The sequence below is a fragment of the Fusarium vanettenii genome (genome assembly GCF_000151355.1).
Source record: "Fusarium vanettenii 77-13-4 chromosome 4 genomic scaffold NECHAsca_3_chr4_2_0, whole genome shotgun sequence".
NCBI lineage: Eukaryota > Fungi > Ascomycota > Sordariomycetes > Hypocreales > Nectriaceae > Fusarium > Fusarium vanettenii.
This window is the reverse complement of record NW_003315879.1, coordinates 342,201-359,195: the sequence shown is the minus strand read 5'-3', so window position 1 is coordinate 359,195 and position 16,995 is coordinate 342,201. Positions and strand designations below refer to the sequence as shown.

The following is a 16,995-nucleotide window of genomic DNA, read 5'->3' as shown; positions in this document are numbered from 1 at the left end:
TGCACCTCTCACAGCTCAGTAGGCCAGTTTACCAAACCTCCGTCGCCTCTTCATTGAGGCTCGAACTGATGATGAGGAGAGAGAAATCTCTCGAAAGGCGGTGAGTTGAGCTGGAAATTCCGATGGCAAGACACTCACATAAACAGTTCTACAATGCTGTCCTCTTCATGGGATCAGTCGCCATCTTTAGTCTGATTGCTCAAAAGCTGAATGCTGGCAAATAGCCTTACATATGACACTCGTCGAGGTGTAACAAAAATTGTCCGGTTGGGTCAGGCATCATGGTTAATTCAAGACTTCTTTGCCGCTCACTCCTCAACCTCGTCTGCCTCTTCCACTTCCTCGCCTCCGTTCTTATTCTCTTTCGTTGACGACGCCTTTGCCTCTTGCTTCCGAAACAGTCCAGCCAAGACATCGTTTGTGCTCGCCTCCTCCAGACTTTTGTCCTCTCTCTTCTTCAAGAACCTCGGAAACCGCAGACTCAGCCCTCTCTCCTCACTGACTAGACCAATCGCTGCCGTATAAGTCGGACTGAGCGTAATATCTGCAAACGCCATTTCCCATACCTCCTGAGGCTCAAACCAAACATCTGGTCTTGGGCCTGAGTACTCCACAAAACTCGGCTGTTGTGATCTTGTGTTCTTGGGCTCCTCGCTCTCCTCTCCGTCATCATAGAACTCCCTGTTGGCCTTGTAAAAGGCATCCGTGAAACCAGACATGCACTTGCATACGGCTTCCAAGGCCCCAGTCTCCTCATTGCGGCAAGCCATGAGAATAGGCGACCACCACTTCGATTTACGACCCTGTCCATGCCAAGCAGCAACGGGGATGAGGTCCAGAGTATCAAAACTGGAACTGTAGTCCTTCTTGACCTTGAGCCACGAATCAAGTCGCTTGTCTGGTTCGTATGTCGCCAGCAACGGCTTTCGACGAGATTTGGTCTTTGTTTCCCCTCCGTTCTCACCAGGAGTGTTCTTTGATTTGGCCTTGCCCTTCGCTTTGGCTTTTGGTGCCGGCTTCTCGGCTTTTTCGGGCTCCTGCTCCTCAGCATCTCCAACATATGGCAGTGCAGGCAGGTTATCCAAAATCTTGACCATTATTCCCTCACACTTGTTCTCCGTTGCAGATTTGAAGAAATCCAAGACAGATTCCGAGTCTGCTGACGTAGCATCAAGGCTCTTTACCCAAGTAAAGTGGTGAGGAACCTCTTTGAAGAGTGACCGCAGAAGCTCCCGTCTTTCTCGGAATGGGCGGTCCAGCAAAGGTTGGCCGTTCAAATACATCAGGTCAAACGAAAACAGGCAGACATCAATAGTGATGCTCCCAATGGCGACATCCTTCCTGGCTCGGTTGGTGAGCGTCTGGAAATTCTTGAGCTCCCCGGTCGCTTGATCGACAGCCACCACTTCGCCCTCCATAATGAAGCTATCGACGCCCTCACCGCGGATCTTTGGCATCAACTCAACCAAGTCGGGGTACTTGTCTGTCATTAGTTCAAGATGCCGAGAGAAAATTGTGGATTTTCCATGTTCGTCGCAGTGGATCTGAGCACGCTGTCCATCATACTTGTACTCACAAGCAAAGTCTCTTCCCTGTAGTTTTGTAAGCATCTCGGCCAGATCCCGGGTGATGCTTCCCAACATAGGTCTGAGTGGGATGTGTAGAGCAATGCCACAGCGAATCAATAGCTCTTCTGAGATGCCAATCTCGAGGAGAACTGGAACCAGGTCATCGTAGTTAGGACGCCTAGCGAAGCAAGCCTTGACGAGCTCTTCGCCTCGGCCCCAGATCTCAGCCAATTCCTCCTTTTTTAGTTTGGACAACTCAGATGCTGATCTGATGGGGAAATCTGCTTCCGGTGGGCGTGAAAGCAAAAAAGCCCTCGAGAGGGCGATGAGCATTGTTGTTTTGACTGCCCCGATACGCAACTAGAGTCTCATTAACAACCACAGAATGCTGATAGCTCCGATTTCGTGTTCTTACATGCTGACACAGAGTTCGCACAATGAATCGGCTCTCCTCTCCGCCACGGGCATCCTGGAGTAGTCGATCCACCAGTCTTTGCTTTGCTTCTCCGCTCCCTTGTCCTTGACTATTGGCGATCTTGACCAGAGACTGATACACAGCCTTGATTGTTAAAGGCTTTGGCTTCCTTAGAGTGAAACTCTGTTTCCTCTTTGCTTCGAAAGCCACGTCTCCGGCGTCGCCGTGTTTGTCGTAGATGGCTTTTAGAGATTTGCTGTCAAGTCCGCAAACGTTTCGCAACGCTTTCGATATGGCGGATCCGCCCAGGCCCAGCTCTAGGGAAATGTATGGAGGCGATATTGAATTAGTCGCCAACCAGACCTATGGGAGTGAGCAGAATCCTAAGATGAGGGCTGTTTGAACTTACCGCTGGTAATAGGCTTGTCGGATCCCCTTCTATCAACACTCTTAAACAGTTGACCAGCGTGTCCACGATCTTTATGCGGCTTGTTGTTCCGCTAATCAAGACGAAGCAGCGAGTAAGGAGGGCGTAGGAGGCGTTGCCGCCTTCTGATGCCCAATGTTCTTTGAGCTGGGGGATATACTTGGATGGCTCAAAAGTTAGAGGGGACTCGTCTAGGGGTATTGATGTTGAAATTGTATCTTCAGCCATGCCAGCAGACTGTAGACCGAGTGTAGGTTTCTTCGGGTCTCCGGATGCGCTGGGTTTGGGCATTGTCGGAAGTGCTTTTGGTGGCTTCAACTCTGAAGCAGCAGGACTTTCGTCTCTGGATTTTGATTCATTCTGTTCGCTTGGCGTTGAACGAGTTCCGGTCTGGTTAGCCTGTCGTTCATTCGCAACTTCTTGATCCCATTCAGCTTGGAGTTTTCTGGCCAGTTCCTCGTCTGTGAGATTCTCCGGGGCATCTCTCGTTGTCTCATTTTTAGTCTCGGTCTCTGGGGTTTTATTGGAAGCAGAACCATGCTGTCTTTGCTTGGAAAAGAAGTATTCCAGCCCTCGTGTAGGCGCAGCTGACTGAGTGCCATTGTTCAGTTTGCGCTTCTTGGTCGGACTCGGCATGGTGATTATCACCGCTCAATATTAAAGGTTAAACCGTAAATGTCTTAAAGGGCAGACAAAACAGCCAAAGTCGTCCAGGATGCATCCATTCACGTCCATCAACTCCAACGCCAGGCACGCGCACCTCTATGACGACGGCGCACGCGAAGCCACGTGATGCCGACTCCCGCTCCTCGAATCTCAGGAACCAGCCCCGCGACTCGACGCTAAACCCTTTTGGCACCCACAAACGAGTCCCTCACACAAACCATCGAAATCTTTCCTCTGCCCCACCATCGCGAGAACCTTCCTCCCCGACATCCCTCCCCCTCTTTAACGACACCACTCGCCCATCATGAACGGAGAAGACCCGCCTGAGCGACCCAACGAGATCGCCGACATCATCAACGGCCTCGAGCGATACAACCCCGAGGCTGTCGGCGCTCTCGAGACGTACCTGCAGGACCAATGCGAGGGAAAGTTCACTGACTGCAATGCCAACCGGACGCTGCTGAAGCTGTGAGTGCCCGACTTTTTGATATGTGCTTGCTCTGGGTTATATGATGACTGCTTTGTCAACGTTTCCTATTACCTGACTTGTGGCGGGTTGAATCAACTTGGCCACAAATGAAGTCACCTATAGTGTATCTGAGATATCCAACGCCTCATCCCTAGCTGTCACTGTCACCCCTGCCGAATGAGGCTAACTTCCCTCTCAGCTACCAGCTCAACCCCGACCGCATCAAGGATGAGGTCATCACCAACATCCTGGTCAAGACCATGACCCAGTTCCCTTCGTCGCAGTTCTCCCTCGCCCTCCATCTCATCAACCCCTCATCCGTCGCCACTGGCGACCTCGGCGAGGCCATCACCAAGCTCCGCTCCCTCAACGGCGAGCTTGAAGGTGCTCAGTACGCCCGCTTCTGGGCCGACCTCGACGACGACATGGTTGCCGACCTGATCGCCGATATCCCCGACTTTGAGGACCTCATCCGCCACCGCATCGCCCTCCTCGTCTCACAAGCCTTCCGCGAGCTCAAGCTCAGCCACCTCGAGTCGTGGTTGGGTCTCGACAACGAGGAGGCGACAAAGAAGTTCGTCACCGAGGTTGCTGGCTGGTCTGTTGAGGACGACGATACCGTCAAGGTGCCCTCGAACCCTGACAACGAAGCCAAGAAGGCTGAGATCCGCGAGGACGTGTCCGTGGAGCAGTTCTCCAGGGTGCTCCGGCGGTCATGGGAAGACACCGTTTAAGGGTTTTTGTTGTAGCGTGTGAAAGGGTTCCTGCGCACCTCCTCGTCGATGGACCTGGCATGAACTGACGACTTCATGATGCGGGATGGCAGGAATGGCTTGGCTAGGCTAGCATGGCAGCATGGAGGGGGTTACAAAATCTAGGCGTTTAATCGGACATGAACATGTTATTGCTAAGCATCCAAGGATCTAGAGCATCCATAGAACTTTGCGATCTGTTGGAATACCCTTGGTCGGGTTCACTTACGAAACGAAAGTGGCTACCGCCGTCTATTGTGCTTTTGATCCCTTGACTTATTCACTGGCATATCTAAACATTTACTTGCCCTTGGACAACTCCTCCCACTGTACGCCAGCCCACTCTTCTACATATCCAGGCTCTCCCACTGGTGTTCCACGCGGCGAGCAATCCTTCTCGCACACGCCCACGATAATAGTCCCCCATTCCATACCCTCAAGGCTCAAATCATCTGCCTCCAGCTCAGCAATGGCATTTGGTGTCAGCTGGACCTCAAACACCCTCCTGGCAGTACAGTTGCTGCAACGAGGAATAGCGCCCTTGGTCAGGGCCTCACCAACAGCGTCCTTCTTGGAGTACAGCAGCGGCGTGCCCGCAAACTCATAACGAATAACCTGATCCGGGTTCTGCGCCAGACGGTCCGCAAACTTCTGAAAGGTGGCGTCCATGGCGGACTCGAAGGCCTCGCGATCCAGCACAGAGGGCTCCGCAGCATCAGCGTCCTCGAGTCGAGCGTTGGTCGGCACCTTGCTAGGCGTGGGGTCGAGCGTCTCGTAGTCTGCGTCGGCGAGGTAGAGGGTAGGATAAGGCTTTGTTCGGGCATCCAGCGCGGGCCAGGGTTCAGCGGCGGGAGGAGGTGTTGCTGGTGTGTCCTTGATGTTGAGGGATTCGGCAAAGGTCTTTGTGAGTGTGGCGGTAGCTGGTTCTGGTGATGCAGGCTTTGCGGGCTGTGGAGAGGAGGAGAAAGGGTTCGCTGGTGCCCCGGAACTGAAGGGGTTGCTTGAGGAGCTGAAGGGATTCGCACCGCCGCTGGAGAAGGGGTTTGCGCCAGAAGCACTTCCAAGACCCTTGGCTCCAAACAGCGTCTCTCCCAGACCGGGGCCCTTGTTCTCTGGTTCCTTTGTCTCTTCCTTCTTCTCCTCCTTGGGCTCTTCCTTAGGTGCTTCCTCCTTCCATACTCTCACACCACGCAAGGCGCGAATGCTGCCCTCCTTGCGCCGACAAGTCTCTCGACGGCAGGCAAAGACATAAAGACGTCGCTCGTGCTCGGGGAATCGTTCAGGTAGTTCGCCGTTAAGCTGAAGGATCAAGGCCATGAGATCCTTGCAGACTTTGCATCGTGCATAAGCTGCGCTGGGTGCGCTCTCGGAATCTAGCCATTCCTAGCTACCAGTTAGTCTGGCGAAAGATATACACATCTCTTACACGGCGCCTAAGTACGTACAGGATGGCCACCGAGTTTGCTGATGGTGTCTTCCTCGGCGTCTTTCGAGGCATACCCCAGAAGAACATTCGTCTCCTCAAACTCGCCGCCGTCCGAGGAATCAGAATCGTATGAAGCCATGGTTGTGATATTGGGTTGTTGCTGGGCTGTGATGGCGGGGTCAAGATTTTTTTTTTCTTGGAGTTGACGTTGAATGCGGGGCTTAGCGTGGTGTACCTACAACCCCTGATAACAGACATACACGCACTCTGGCAAAAGATATTGGATCACAGCAGTTGAAATATTAAGGATACAAGTCGTAATCATGTAAATTACGCCCCAGAGCCTTTTGTCTAGCCTCTTTTTAACGTGGTATCTCCTACATGTGATCGTTAGGTCCATCCATGCCAGGCCCCGGTCCGCCTGCTCTGCCCATCTGTCGAGCCTTCAACAACTCGTCGCACAGAAGAAGGTTAGATGCGATACTCGAGCTGGAGGCGATGCAGTTTCGGAGGACTCGGTAGGAGTCAAAGACGCCGGCCAGCTCGGGGTCCATGGGCGCTCCAGTCTCAAGGTCCAGGCCAACGACGGCGCCGTCAGCGTGCTCGTCCTGCATATCCGCAACTGTAATATCATTAGCCACTGTTCATGCCTCGATAAAAGACAAGCACTTACGAGCATCCTGAATGTCAAGACCGGCGTTGGCAGCCAGGGTCTTGGGAATAATAAGGAGGGCATCGGCGAAAGCCTCAACTCCCCACTTGGCCTTGCCCTTGACTGTCTTGCCAAAGGCATCGCTCTTCAGGTGGGCGGCGCAGGCGACCTGGAAGGCACCAGCTCCGGGAACAACCGACTTGTCGACAATCATGTTGTAAACACTTCGCAGACCATCTCTCACGGCGTCTGTCACCTGGGCGATGGTGTGCTGGTTGGGACCCTTGATCATGAGGGTCACCGACTTGGGATCCTTGACCTCCTCGACAAAGGTGTACTTCTCCTCTCCGAGAGTCTGCTCGTAGACGAGGCCGGCCCAGCCCAGAACATCCTCAGACAGGTCGTCAACGCTGTTCTGAGCAACACCACCGCAAACAAGCTGAAGACGCTCCATGTTCCTTCGCTTGGCTCGTCGGAGAGCAAGAATGTTGTTCTTGGCGAGGACATCGAGAGACAGGGGGTCGATACCCTTCTGGTTGATAACGACAAAGTTCTTTGAGCCGTCGGTACCGCACAGCTCCTGCTTGAGCTCGACAATCTTCTTCAGCTTAGCATCGACGAATCGGCGCTCACTCTCGACAAGCTTGTCGCGCTGCTCGGCGCTCGAGTAGAAGAATCCAGAGTTAATCTCCGACTTTTCGTACTCCAGGCTGACGTTGAGGGTCAGGATGTAGCAGTTCTCGAGTCGCTTCGGCATATCGGGGTGTCGAGCACCGTGGTCGAGGGCCAATCCACGGATCAGCCGGGTGTCGGAGGCTGTTCGGTGCTGCATCTTCATAATCTCAACCATGTGCAGATCGGGCTTCGCGGGCTCCTGGTAGATGGCGAGGACGGCGTCGACGATATCGGGAGTGAGCTTGGCGGCCAGGGTGGCGTTGAGCTTGGTGGCAAGCGATGTTCGCGCGACGTTGATGAGGAGTTCTCGGTCAACCTCCTTGGGGAGCTTGAAAGAATCGAGGAACTGCGACGTTGAGCTACGGTCTTGAGGGTGTGATCGCAGGACTTACCTTCAAGGCCTCGATCTTGGCAACCTCGAAACCATCGGTAATAATACGAGGGTGCAGTCCCTCAGAGATGTATCGGTCTGCCTGCTTCAGGAGCTCGCCCACCAACATGACGACCGAGGTGGTTCCGTCACCGCAAATGTCGTCCTGCGCAGTCGCTGCTCGGGCAATCATGACGGCGGTGGGGTTTTGTATTTGCATCTCTCGGAGAAGAACGTTGCCATCCTTGGTCAGCTTGATCTGTAGTTATCGGTGAGTAAAGGGGTCGTTTTTGAGGGGCACTTGGATAGGCAACGGTACCTGTCCCGCACCGTCGACAAGCCTGCAAAGGGGTCAGCCAGAGCGCAGAAAAAAGTGACATGAGTGGCGCTCACATCTTGATGGTGCCTCGGGGGCCCAGGTTAGACTTGAGGACATCTTGAAGACCTTCACCGGCACTGATGTTGACCTTGAGAGCTTCGCCCCTCCTCTGCGACAACGGGGTTAGCAGGCGGCGAGGCCACTTGTCTGCGGGGGGTATAACAGGGACGCACTCGGGACTCGGCCTTGGGGTTGAGAAGCTGCGCAGCCGACATAGTTGAGATCGGGGCGCTCGATACACGCGGATACTATGTCGAGTGGTATGAGGTCGGGGGGAGAGGTTGAGATAGTGGGAGGTTTGCGATTTCGTAATCCCACAAGCTGGAGCGAGCAGCTGTGCTATTGCCTGTGCGTGCTAGGCTGGACATTTTTTCTGCCCCTCCAGAGGGTGAAGGCGGTGTAAGGTGAGGGCACCGAGGGGTATGGGCTCGGTGAGGGGCCAATCATAAAGGAGCATTTGGCTTGCTCTGGACTCACCGAATGTATAAGAACGTATAAGATCATTGCACTTGTTAACATGGGAGTCCATACTCTTCTTTGTCTCTTTATTTCACATCTTGATATTTAATTACCGTCTTTTATAATCAGCTTTGTTCATCAGTGTTGACATCAAGTGTGCAACTCGTGTTTAACACACCAACTACCTACTCTCTAGCGAAGCTCATGGCTGATGCCTGAGGTGGGTGAGCTGCCGCATCTCTTCCGCGTGTCCAGGCATGGCAAACAACGGCAACACGGCATAAAATAGTTCTGGACCTCAGCACCCATTATTCGAGCAGGCAGCTTTGGAGACACTAGTGCCATCCTGCTGGATAGCTTCATTTTATGGGTTCATCATTGGCGCGACTGTTTTCGTGTACAAATGAAAAGAACAAGCTGCCCGCTCAGATGGGAATGAAGGAGGAGAAAAAGAAAGAACAAAGGCTTGAGAAACGTGGAGCTTATATACGCAGAAAAATCAAGCTTTTCGGGCTGCAGCACACATCAACGGTTGTGGCAGTGGCAGATGTTAAACTCAAAGGTACATGTCGTGGAAATGGAGGCATCAAGAGGCTCGTGTCCAATACACCAACTACTTATTCACACTTCATTCCAATCGCCCCCATCATCTTGACACAATATCGCCCCCATACTCCATGCTTTTCACATCAGATCTCATCATAGTACCCCCTACTCAACACCATTTCAGAACCACCGCAACTCCTAAGACTCGTCACACTCCCCACGATGCTTCCTCCAGTCCTTCTTCTGGCACTCTCCTGAACAATACTTGGCCCTCTGACAGCGCATACACTTCTTCAGCGTCACACTATCACTCTCGGGCTTTCCGCAGTTTCTGCATCGGTCCTTTGGCGAAGTCACTTGTTCCATGCTGGGCATTTCGGAAGCATCGATGACCTCTTCAACGAAAGGAACCGCATACGTTGGGCTGATTGCAACACGGACAGCATTGGGAGCCGCGCTGTCCCACTCGGGGAGTGACATAAAGTCCTTGGGGAGACGGCCATTGCCACACGAGCAGATGACTTGTTCGCCATCCTTCAGACTCAACGGGATAGTAGCCCCCTTTCCCTTGTACTCACACTTGCGGCCGTGGGGCCAAGTTCGGCATCGCTCCACGAACGAAGGGAGAACTTTCTTCCAAAGGGCCAGCTCGGCGTCGTTCACAGTGATTGAGGCACACTCAAGCGTTCGGAGTATCAAGAGGAAGGCTTCCATTCGACCAGACTCGACGAGGTCCATGGTAAAGGGAATGATGGCAGCATCAAGGACTACCGAAGCAGCGTCTCCATCAAGCCTAATAGCGGACGCAAACACAAGCATGTGAATGCCTCCTCGATCGGGATGGGTGATTGCAAACAGGCCTGTCTGACCTCCCTGAAGACCCGAGGCGAGCATGAACATGGTAAAGATGGACTCCTTCAGGTTGACGACTGGGTTATCCGAGATTCCGCTGTCATCCCTAACCTCGCGCAGATGCTTCTCTCGGGTTGAGAATTGCAAAGAGGTGAGCGTGGTCATCCAACGTGTCTTGTCCTTTTTCTGCAGATCAATGATTGGGAGATTGTCGAGGTTGAAATGCGGTGTGTTGAGCGTAGCTGGGACACCAGAGGAAGAGATTTCCACCGGGTAGACAAGATCAAAGAGCTCTTCAGATACCGCAGGCTCAGCCAATGGTGCAATCACTTCGATGTAGCCCGTGGTTCGAGCCACGCGTGACCTAATACCCGTCTTGGTTACAGGCACTGGGAACTTGACAGGGCACACCAGCTTGTTCTTCCCAAAGACAATGTCGATGACAAAGGGGTTCTCCTGGCGCAGCTCAATAGGAGCCTTTTCCTTTAGGAGCGCCTTACCCTTGGTCGATGTGATGTCCAAGTGACCAGTGATGGTGGTGATCTTGGACTCGGAAGGTGCAACATTAACCATCAGCTTCGTCGTCTTGTCGTTCTGGCCCGAGTTCGTTTCCTTGTCAAGAGGCTTGAGAGCACCGCAAATCAAGGGGTAACCTGTTTGTCCAGGCAGGTACTTTGTCACAAAGACTTGAGACCTATCATCCAACTGTGTCTCAAAGACAGTCATGTTCATGCCGAGGATCGGTCCAAAGATCACGGAGTTCTGACCGGTCGGTGGAACACAGACGCCAGCCAAGGCTGTGTTGGGCTCATTCTGCAGAGTCGACGTGGGTACGTAAAACGATGCGATCAAAGGGGAGTCGCCCGCCCAACCATCCTTGTCTGGTTCAACTGTAACCTGGAAGTCATCCTCGTTCGGTAACTTGGATGTCTTGAGGTTTCCAAACACAATCTGAATGTCTCCAAAGATGTTCTGCCATGCTTCTGTCGCATCGTGACTCGACCTAACCGATCCGACAAGCGGCGGCGACGCGAGTCTGAGCTGTTCGTTATCATGCTTATACAGCCGAGCAATTTGGCTTCTAGGAACCACCACGGTGACGGCAACAGCGGGGGGCAGAGACTTCCAGAGATTGAATGTTCCGTTCTCTGGCAGCTTTCTGTTTTCCTGCAGCAACCAGGGCTCGGTGTTGACTCCGTGAAGATGAAGCTGAAGACAAAGATCCTGCATGCCGTTGCTGGCCATTAAGAATCTGTGATCCTGAGCAATCGTGTCGACCAAAGTTGAACACATGGTCGGCCAGTCCGTTGCAACTCGGTTCATTACAACCTTGATAAATGCAGCAAAGCTTGTGCGAATGAAGTGTGTGTAGGTACTGATCCGAGTCTGGGCGTTCTCTAGAGCCTTGGAGGTGTTCTCGGCCTCAAACATGTAGTCGTACAGCGGTGACAGGAGCTTGACAAGCTGCTTCGCTTCGATGTGCAGCTTTCCATGACGCACCTGGCCAGAGAACTGGGTATCACGCTTCCAAGCAAGTCGACTTCGGACCTGGGTATCCCTCTGGGCCCCCTTGTTCATGAGACCCAAGAATATCTCGTCGACATGCGATTCGGCCTTGGCGTTGGTCCAGTACTGAACCGGGCTGAAGCCAAGCAGAAGCGAGATGGTGGGTGCGTGTCCGCAGATGAGCTGCTCAAAGGCGTTTTGAAGAGTCCCTTGTCGCTTGATCAACAACTCGGTAAACAGGGAGGCCCACGGCTCATCCTTGAGCAGAGGGCCCGCTGCAATGAGAAGATTCAGGGCACCAATGTGGTCACTCAGGTTTGAGGTGTCGATCATATCGAAAGTCTTCGGTCCAGAGCCGGCTTTGCCATACTCCTTGACATCCAAAATCAACGGACGGGCGTCCCAGACTCGTCGGTAGAGGTTGGCCGACTTTCCTGTTGCAGCTACAGTCTGCAAGCTATGGCAGAGAGTCAGAGCATCCGAGATAGCAAAGCGGATAACAACGTTCTTCTTAAAGTCAGACTTGAACGCGGCGATCCAGTCGTTGAACTGGGTTCGAGCAGCAGCCGTAGCAGGGAACCCTTCAACAGGGTTCTGGGGCTTCAGCGGCGATGACTCGGTAAGAGGAGCATAGCCTGTAGCTAGGTGAAATCCCAGGATGGGGTCAGTCCCGTAATGCAAGAGCTGGTCCTCGGAAAGAAGGGAGGCAAGCAGCGGGTTCGGGGTACTCTCATCAGCTCCCTTGGGCGTCACAGTGCCGTCCTTCCAATACTGCTGAGACATCTCCCACAGCTTGGGTCCAGCCTGTAGAGACAGAGGAGCAGCAGAACGCATGGCGGTGATGTTTATGCCTTCCTCACCGAGCATCGCAGAGCGGCAGTCCCGAGAGGGCTGAACGTTCTCTTCAAACGCCTTCCAGTGGGTGCCAGCCTGGCACTTCTCCGCGGCGTCTTTGATGACGATCCATACGCGACGGACATCTCTGAGGGTGTCTGCATCGCAAAACTTGATGGCTCGGCCGTAGATGTTCTTGTTCCAGTCCTCGAGGTTCTTGGACATGGAGACCAACTTGGTGGCTTGCTGGAGCACAGCAGCAGCCGTCTCACTATCCACGAAGAGATGATAATACACATCCCATAGCTTATCACTGCTCAATTTGCAATCCCCGTCAAGGAGAAAGGAGAGAAGAAAGACATTGCGAGCTGTGTCTTGTCAACGGTTGCCATGTGTCATGATACAGGGTAGCCAACTCACCGACGATCTTCTCATCATAGTCACAACAGGTGAAGTCGAGTTTTCTCGATGCTAGCTTCCATCAGTATGGCCAGGGTATCATGAATCTCGAATAATACTCACGAAGCCCTTTCTCGGTGTATGCGGTATACAAGATGTTGCGCAAGTCACCACAGCCTAAGGATAAGATGGTGGCATCTTGGCCTTGCGGCACACATCTTGTCAGGCTGGTTGCTGGGGTGTTGCCAGCGGCGTAAAAGAAGCCGATTTTGTTGGCGACGGTAGGAGTCAGCATGATGGATGCTTCTCAGATTCCTGCCATGCCAATCGGAAAAGGAAGCTGAAGATGGGGTGTGCAAGATGATTCTATGCGTGGTAGTTGTTGTTGTGGAGAGAGGCTTTCAAAGCTGCCTCACAGTGGAGAAGTGTAGGTTACTAGTAAGCATGAACAACGACAACACGCATTGCATATCAGAGCAAACAGACGAACAAATGTCCGGTTTTAACGAAACGAGGACAAGCAGTGAGTTGTTTGCATGCTAGCAATTAATGATGGCTCCGAATTATCACAAAGTATTCACATTTACATATGCAGTTGACGAAATATGAATATCAGAATGACGCGTCTCTTGAACTATAACCAAGTCTTCACTTGTTCAAATCAACTCAACTCGAATCATTGTCGTCAAAAATGTTCCATTCAAATGCCATTTACCAAAGAGCATTCACCAATCAACTCCATTCTCGGCCGTGTCGAGACCATATTTTCCCTTTGAAACCCAATGATTCCCATGACATCCAATTAAACTCCATCCGTCCTCCCATTTCTATACCTTGTTCCTTCTCCTTCTCCTCGTCCTCCTCCTCCGTTCAGATTACTCCTCCTTAGGTAGTGTACAAGAGGCACGTAGGCCATGTCCAAAAACTCCGTTTTTATGTTCTCCCGTGATGAACCCTAGATATGATGACCGGACCGGTACATGAGCGTCGTCAACACATGGTGTAGATAAAATGTGAAAAGTACAAGGCTAATTGGCTTGAGAAGAAGAGAAAACACACATGACAAGACAGGTTATGAAGTGCCAAAGAAGTCATCGCCATTGTTCATAAACAGGTCGTTGTTGTCAAGGTCTTCTTCAAGCTTGCTCATCATCAGCATCTCCGGGTCGCGGTATAGCGACACACAGTCGTTATCGTCGTTGGAGAACTGAAGGAGCGCATCGTGGTCCTGCTCGCTCATGACTAGGGGAAGGGTACCGGCCATGGCAGCTGATGTCATCAAAGTGCTGGTTCCGGAGAGTGTGGACAGGTCATCCGTGTTAAGGGTGTTGTCGACATCAAAGAAGCTCTGCGGCTGCAGAGGCGGTGATGACGACTGCGATAGTGCGGGGGGTGTGTTGGATCGGCTTGCGTTGCTCTTGGTAGGAGATCCTCCGTTCGCTGGGGTGCTCTCCATGACTTCTCCAGGGGAGACGTAGTTGTTCGGGGGGGTGTTTTCCATCAGGGCTTCAGGGGAGACGTAAGAGTGTGCGCTGACGGCCGAGGGAGAAGAGGCATAGTCGTTCAACGACGCGGAGGGGAGGGAGGACATGGGGGCTGAGGACATGGAAGCAGACGACATGTGAGCAAGGGTCTGGGTTTGCGATGCCATTCCAATGTCCATCATGGCGTCGTCAAGCATGTCCAGGTCGTTCTCGGGTGAGTTGACAACGGAGCTGTCGGAGTACGCCGAGAATGACGATGTTGAGCTAATGGACATGTTCTTCTTGCGAGTGCGAGTCGACTTCTCGATACGGGTCTCCATATCTGGGCGGCGGTTCTTTGGGGGCCTGCCTCGCTTGGCGCTCTTTCGCACGATGCCATCGAAGGCACCAATGCACATGCCTCGTTGGCGATGTCGAGTCAGGGCGTCGTGGCGAGCAAAGGTGTTGCCGCACTCGCAAGGGTAGGGCTTGATGCCCGTGTGAATTTTGGCGTGCCGCTTGAGATCGTGCTGACGAACGAAGCACTTCTTGCAAGTCGGGCACTGGTATTGGCGATCGTTGAGATGAGTCTGGACGTGTGACTTGATGTTCTCCTTGCGACCAAAGTCCTTGCCGCATCCCTCAAACAGACAGAACCATCGGCCATTCTTGGCGTCGGGGCCGCTGATGTACTGGGTGATTTCTTCTTGGCTGACTCCCGTCTCAGTCTTGGTATCCTCAATGTTGATACTGGCGATGCTGGCAGCGCTTGCTTGGCTTGCCACGGAGTCTGTTCGGCGATGATGAGGGGATTGGCGGCGGGATGGCGTCTGCATGGGGATGGCGGAGAGAGTGTGAGCGTTTAGAGGGTAGGGTCGCAACTCAGGCTTGTTGTCAAGAGACGTGTTGTCAAATGGCATAAAGTGTGTCGTCTGGGGAGTGCTGGGGGTGGTTCGCTGGGGGAACTGCTGGTCCACGGGGAGGCCGTTGGGCGCATCCCTATCGAACGAAGCCTCAATCTTCAAGAACTCGTCATTGAAGTTGCTCATGCTCATCAAGTCGCGAGAGTTGAGAGGAATCGAGAAGGAATCAGCCCCGGACATGGAGTTCGGCTGTGCCGAACGAGACGGAGTCTGCTCAGACTGTTGTCTTATGTCCTGGAAGATGTTCTGGACTCTGGGGTTCGCTCCTCGATTCCTCACGGGCTTGACCGTCTCCTCCATCGACTCATCATAGCCGTTGGCGAAGCGGTTGGGGCGGGGCTCGTCCTTGACGGTCGGGTCCTGGGGGGTTTCGATCGGTGTCGGGGGGAGGTAGCCTTCCTCCATGTCAGCCTCGTTGCGCAGTGGCATCGACCAGCCGAGAGACTGACTCTGTAGGTTCTGGTTCGGGGGAGTCATGGGCCGAGGGAGGCCATCTACGTTCAGGTCGAACCTGTCGGCGCGGTCCATGAGGTCATTGCTCATGCGCCTCGAGTTCCTCCGCGTGCTCGAGGTGTCTCCCTCTGAGACCCAGCCCGGGGCCGAGGGGCTTTCGGCAAAGTTGGCAAAGGTGGGAGTGGAAAAGGCACTGCTATTGTCAAAGACATCAAAACCCTTACCTGCTGACATGTTGTCGGCGTAGGCTGCTTGGCCCCTGCCCAGTAGCGCATCTAGTTCTGGGTTATAGGACTGGAAGGACATGGAGCTGGGGTCAAACGGTTCAAACGACTGGGCCTGCTGCGAGGTGAGGTAACTTTCACTTGCATTTGCTGCTGCTGTCAGATTTGTGTAGGGGTTCTGATGGGAGCCGGCGCGGGCTCGGAACTGTTCTTGAGTATAGTTCACTAGTCCTGCATTGTTAGTATTACTCACGTAGGCTTGCCGTGTTGCTGGCGATGCCATGTTGTGATGTCCTCGGATATCGAGGCTGAGGCCCCGTCGGTGGCCTTGGGCTGCTTGTCGAACGTTTCGCGGGAGTCTGTTTGGAACGTTGGCGCCTTCGAAGCCGCTGGGCGTTGAGTTTTGACGACGGTGCTGCCTTATCTGGGCGTGACACGCCGAGTGATCGGACCGCATATTGTCGAAAGGAATGGATTCGGATCAATGATCTCGTTGGTCGGAACGTGTCCGTTGGGAACCTGGAGGTTCGAAGCTGGGCAATGTTAGATAATCCCTTTTGAGTTCCCTCTGCAACTTACTTTACTTCACGCAAGCAAGCAATGAATGCCGAGCTTGGGAAAGCGTTTGGTCGTGCTCGGTCGAGTGAATAGCCTCGGTCGACTTGTATATCGATGAAATGCGTTGCAACACCGTTTTCAGGCGATGGATTGTTTGTTTGTAGATGGATCTCTCTTTGCTCTTGTTTGATATGATGAGAAGCTTTGCTTCCTTCAAAGTGGTAGCTGTGATGCTAGAGATGGAGATGGAGAGCAAGAGTGGGTTCGTAGGCCAGAGTAGTAGGCCAGGAAGCTCTGGGAGGGATAAGAGACCATGTTGAATGTTTTGACGGTTTCCACGGTAACAAGTCCATCGGACGACCTACTGTCAGCAGGGATCCATTGGTAGCCCAACATGGAAGCTGTGAGACAGGAGTGACCAATCAGGAGCCTTGTCCAACTTGTGCTGTAGTGGATTTGTGCAGCTGAGGACCCTTGTAATGGAGATCAAGACTGGAGCACTTTCATGTATAAACTTGAGGAGAACATCTACATGCACAGTACGGAGTATAGCACTCACTTTATCTGCATCAAAGGGAGTACCAAGGCTCTTTCTTCATCGCACAAAGACTCGAGCTCTGACGACGGGCGGGAAGCTCCCAAGCGCGTGTGTGGCGCTCAACACCGAGGTCCGATGTTGGCGCTATTCAGTAGGTAACTAACGGGCACGGGAAGCAGGGATCTCTTTACTGCGCTAAAAGTGAATGGAACCCTCATCACAATCATTTATCCTATGGCATCTACCAAAGCTCAGCTGGCCACCTTGAAACCCCAGACGCTTTTCGTCTGCGGCAGCCATAATAGCCCGCTCGACCGCTCATCCAAGCGCCGTCCCCCATGACACGGCGCTTGCTGAAGATGTCCTACCCTGCCCTGCCCCGTGAGGAGACAACATTCCAGTGCCGCTCCCAAGAGGCATCCACGAATCCTTGCATCCCTC

General features: G+C 53.2%; 6 protein-coding genes across 6 annotated transcripts; 1 reads left to right on the top strand and 5 right to left on the bottom strand.

The window, feature by feature from the left end:
- Positions 1–308: 308 nt before the first annotated feature.
- NECHADRAFT_37641 (uncharacterized protein) lies at positions 309–3,046 on the bottom strand (the record flags this gene model as incomplete). Its single annotated transcript, XM_003051484.1, has 3 exons — positions 309–1,928; positions 1,984–2,346; positions 2,393–3,046. The coding sequence occupies 3 exons, from the start codon at positions 3,044–3,046 to the stop codon at positions 309–311; spliced, it is 2,637 nt and encodes an 878-aa protein (XP_003051530.1).
- A 251-nt stretch (positions 3,047–3,297) lies between these two features.
- NECHADRAFT_59834 (uncharacterized protein) lies at positions 3,298–4,503 on the top strand. The gene is made up of 2 exons (XM_003051936.1): positions 3,298–3,544; positions 3,745–4,503. Exons 1-2 carry the CDS (start codon positions 3,381–3,383, stop codon positions 4,277–4,279), a joined length of 699 nt encoding a protein of 232 aa, XP_003051982.1. The 5' UTR covers positions 3,298–3,380; the 3' UTR covers positions 4,280–4,503.
- A 94-nt stretch (positions 4,504–4,597) lies between these two features.
- NECHADRAFT_38692 (uncharacterized protein) lies at positions 4,598–5,862 on the bottom strand (the record flags this gene model as incomplete). Its single annotated transcript, XM_003051483.1, has 2 exons — positions 4,598–5,680; positions 5,743–5,862. The coding sequence occupies 2 exons, from the start codon at positions 5,860–5,862 to the stop codon at positions 4,598–4,600; spliced, it is 1,203 nt and encodes a 400-aa protein (XP_003051529.1).
- A 165-nt stretch (positions 5,863–6,027) lies between these two features.
- On the bottom strand, positions 6,028–8,109 carry NECHADRAFT_99917 (uncharacterized protein). The gene is made up of 6 exons (XM_003051482.1): positions 7,973–8,109; positions 7,814–7,908; positions 7,740–7,761; positions 7,443–7,679; positions 6,397–7,396; positions 6,028–6,345 (listed from the first exon to the last, which is right to left on the bottom strand). Exons 1-6 carry the CDS (start codon positions 8,012–8,014, stop codon positions 6,101–6,103), a joined length of 1,641 nt encoding a protein of 546 aa, XP_003051528.1. The 5' UTR covers positions 8,015–8,109; the 3' UTR covers positions 6,028–6,100.
- An 893-nt stretch (positions 8,110–9,002) lies between these two features.
- On the bottom strand, positions 9,003–12,690 carry NECHADRAFT_122473 (uncharacterized protein; the record flags this gene model as incomplete). Its single annotated transcript, XM_003051481.1, has 2 exons — positions 9,003–12,370; positions 12,519–12,690. The coding sequence occupies 2 exons, from the start codon at positions 12,688–12,690 to the stop codon at positions 9,003–9,005; spliced, it is 3,540 nt and encodes a 1,179-aa protein (XP_003051527.1).
- Positions 12,691–13,467: 777 nt separating this feature from the next.
- On the bottom strand, positions 13,468–15,915 carry NECHADRAFT_38204 (uncharacterized protein; the record flags this gene model as incomplete). The annotated part of the gene is made up of 1 exon (XM_003051480.1): positions 13,468–15,915. The coding sequence occupies one exon, from the start codon at positions 15,913–15,915 to the stop codon at positions 13,468–13,470; it is 2,448 nt and encodes an 815-aa protein (XP_003051526.1).
- Positions 15,916–16,995: the final 1,080 nt, after the last annotated feature.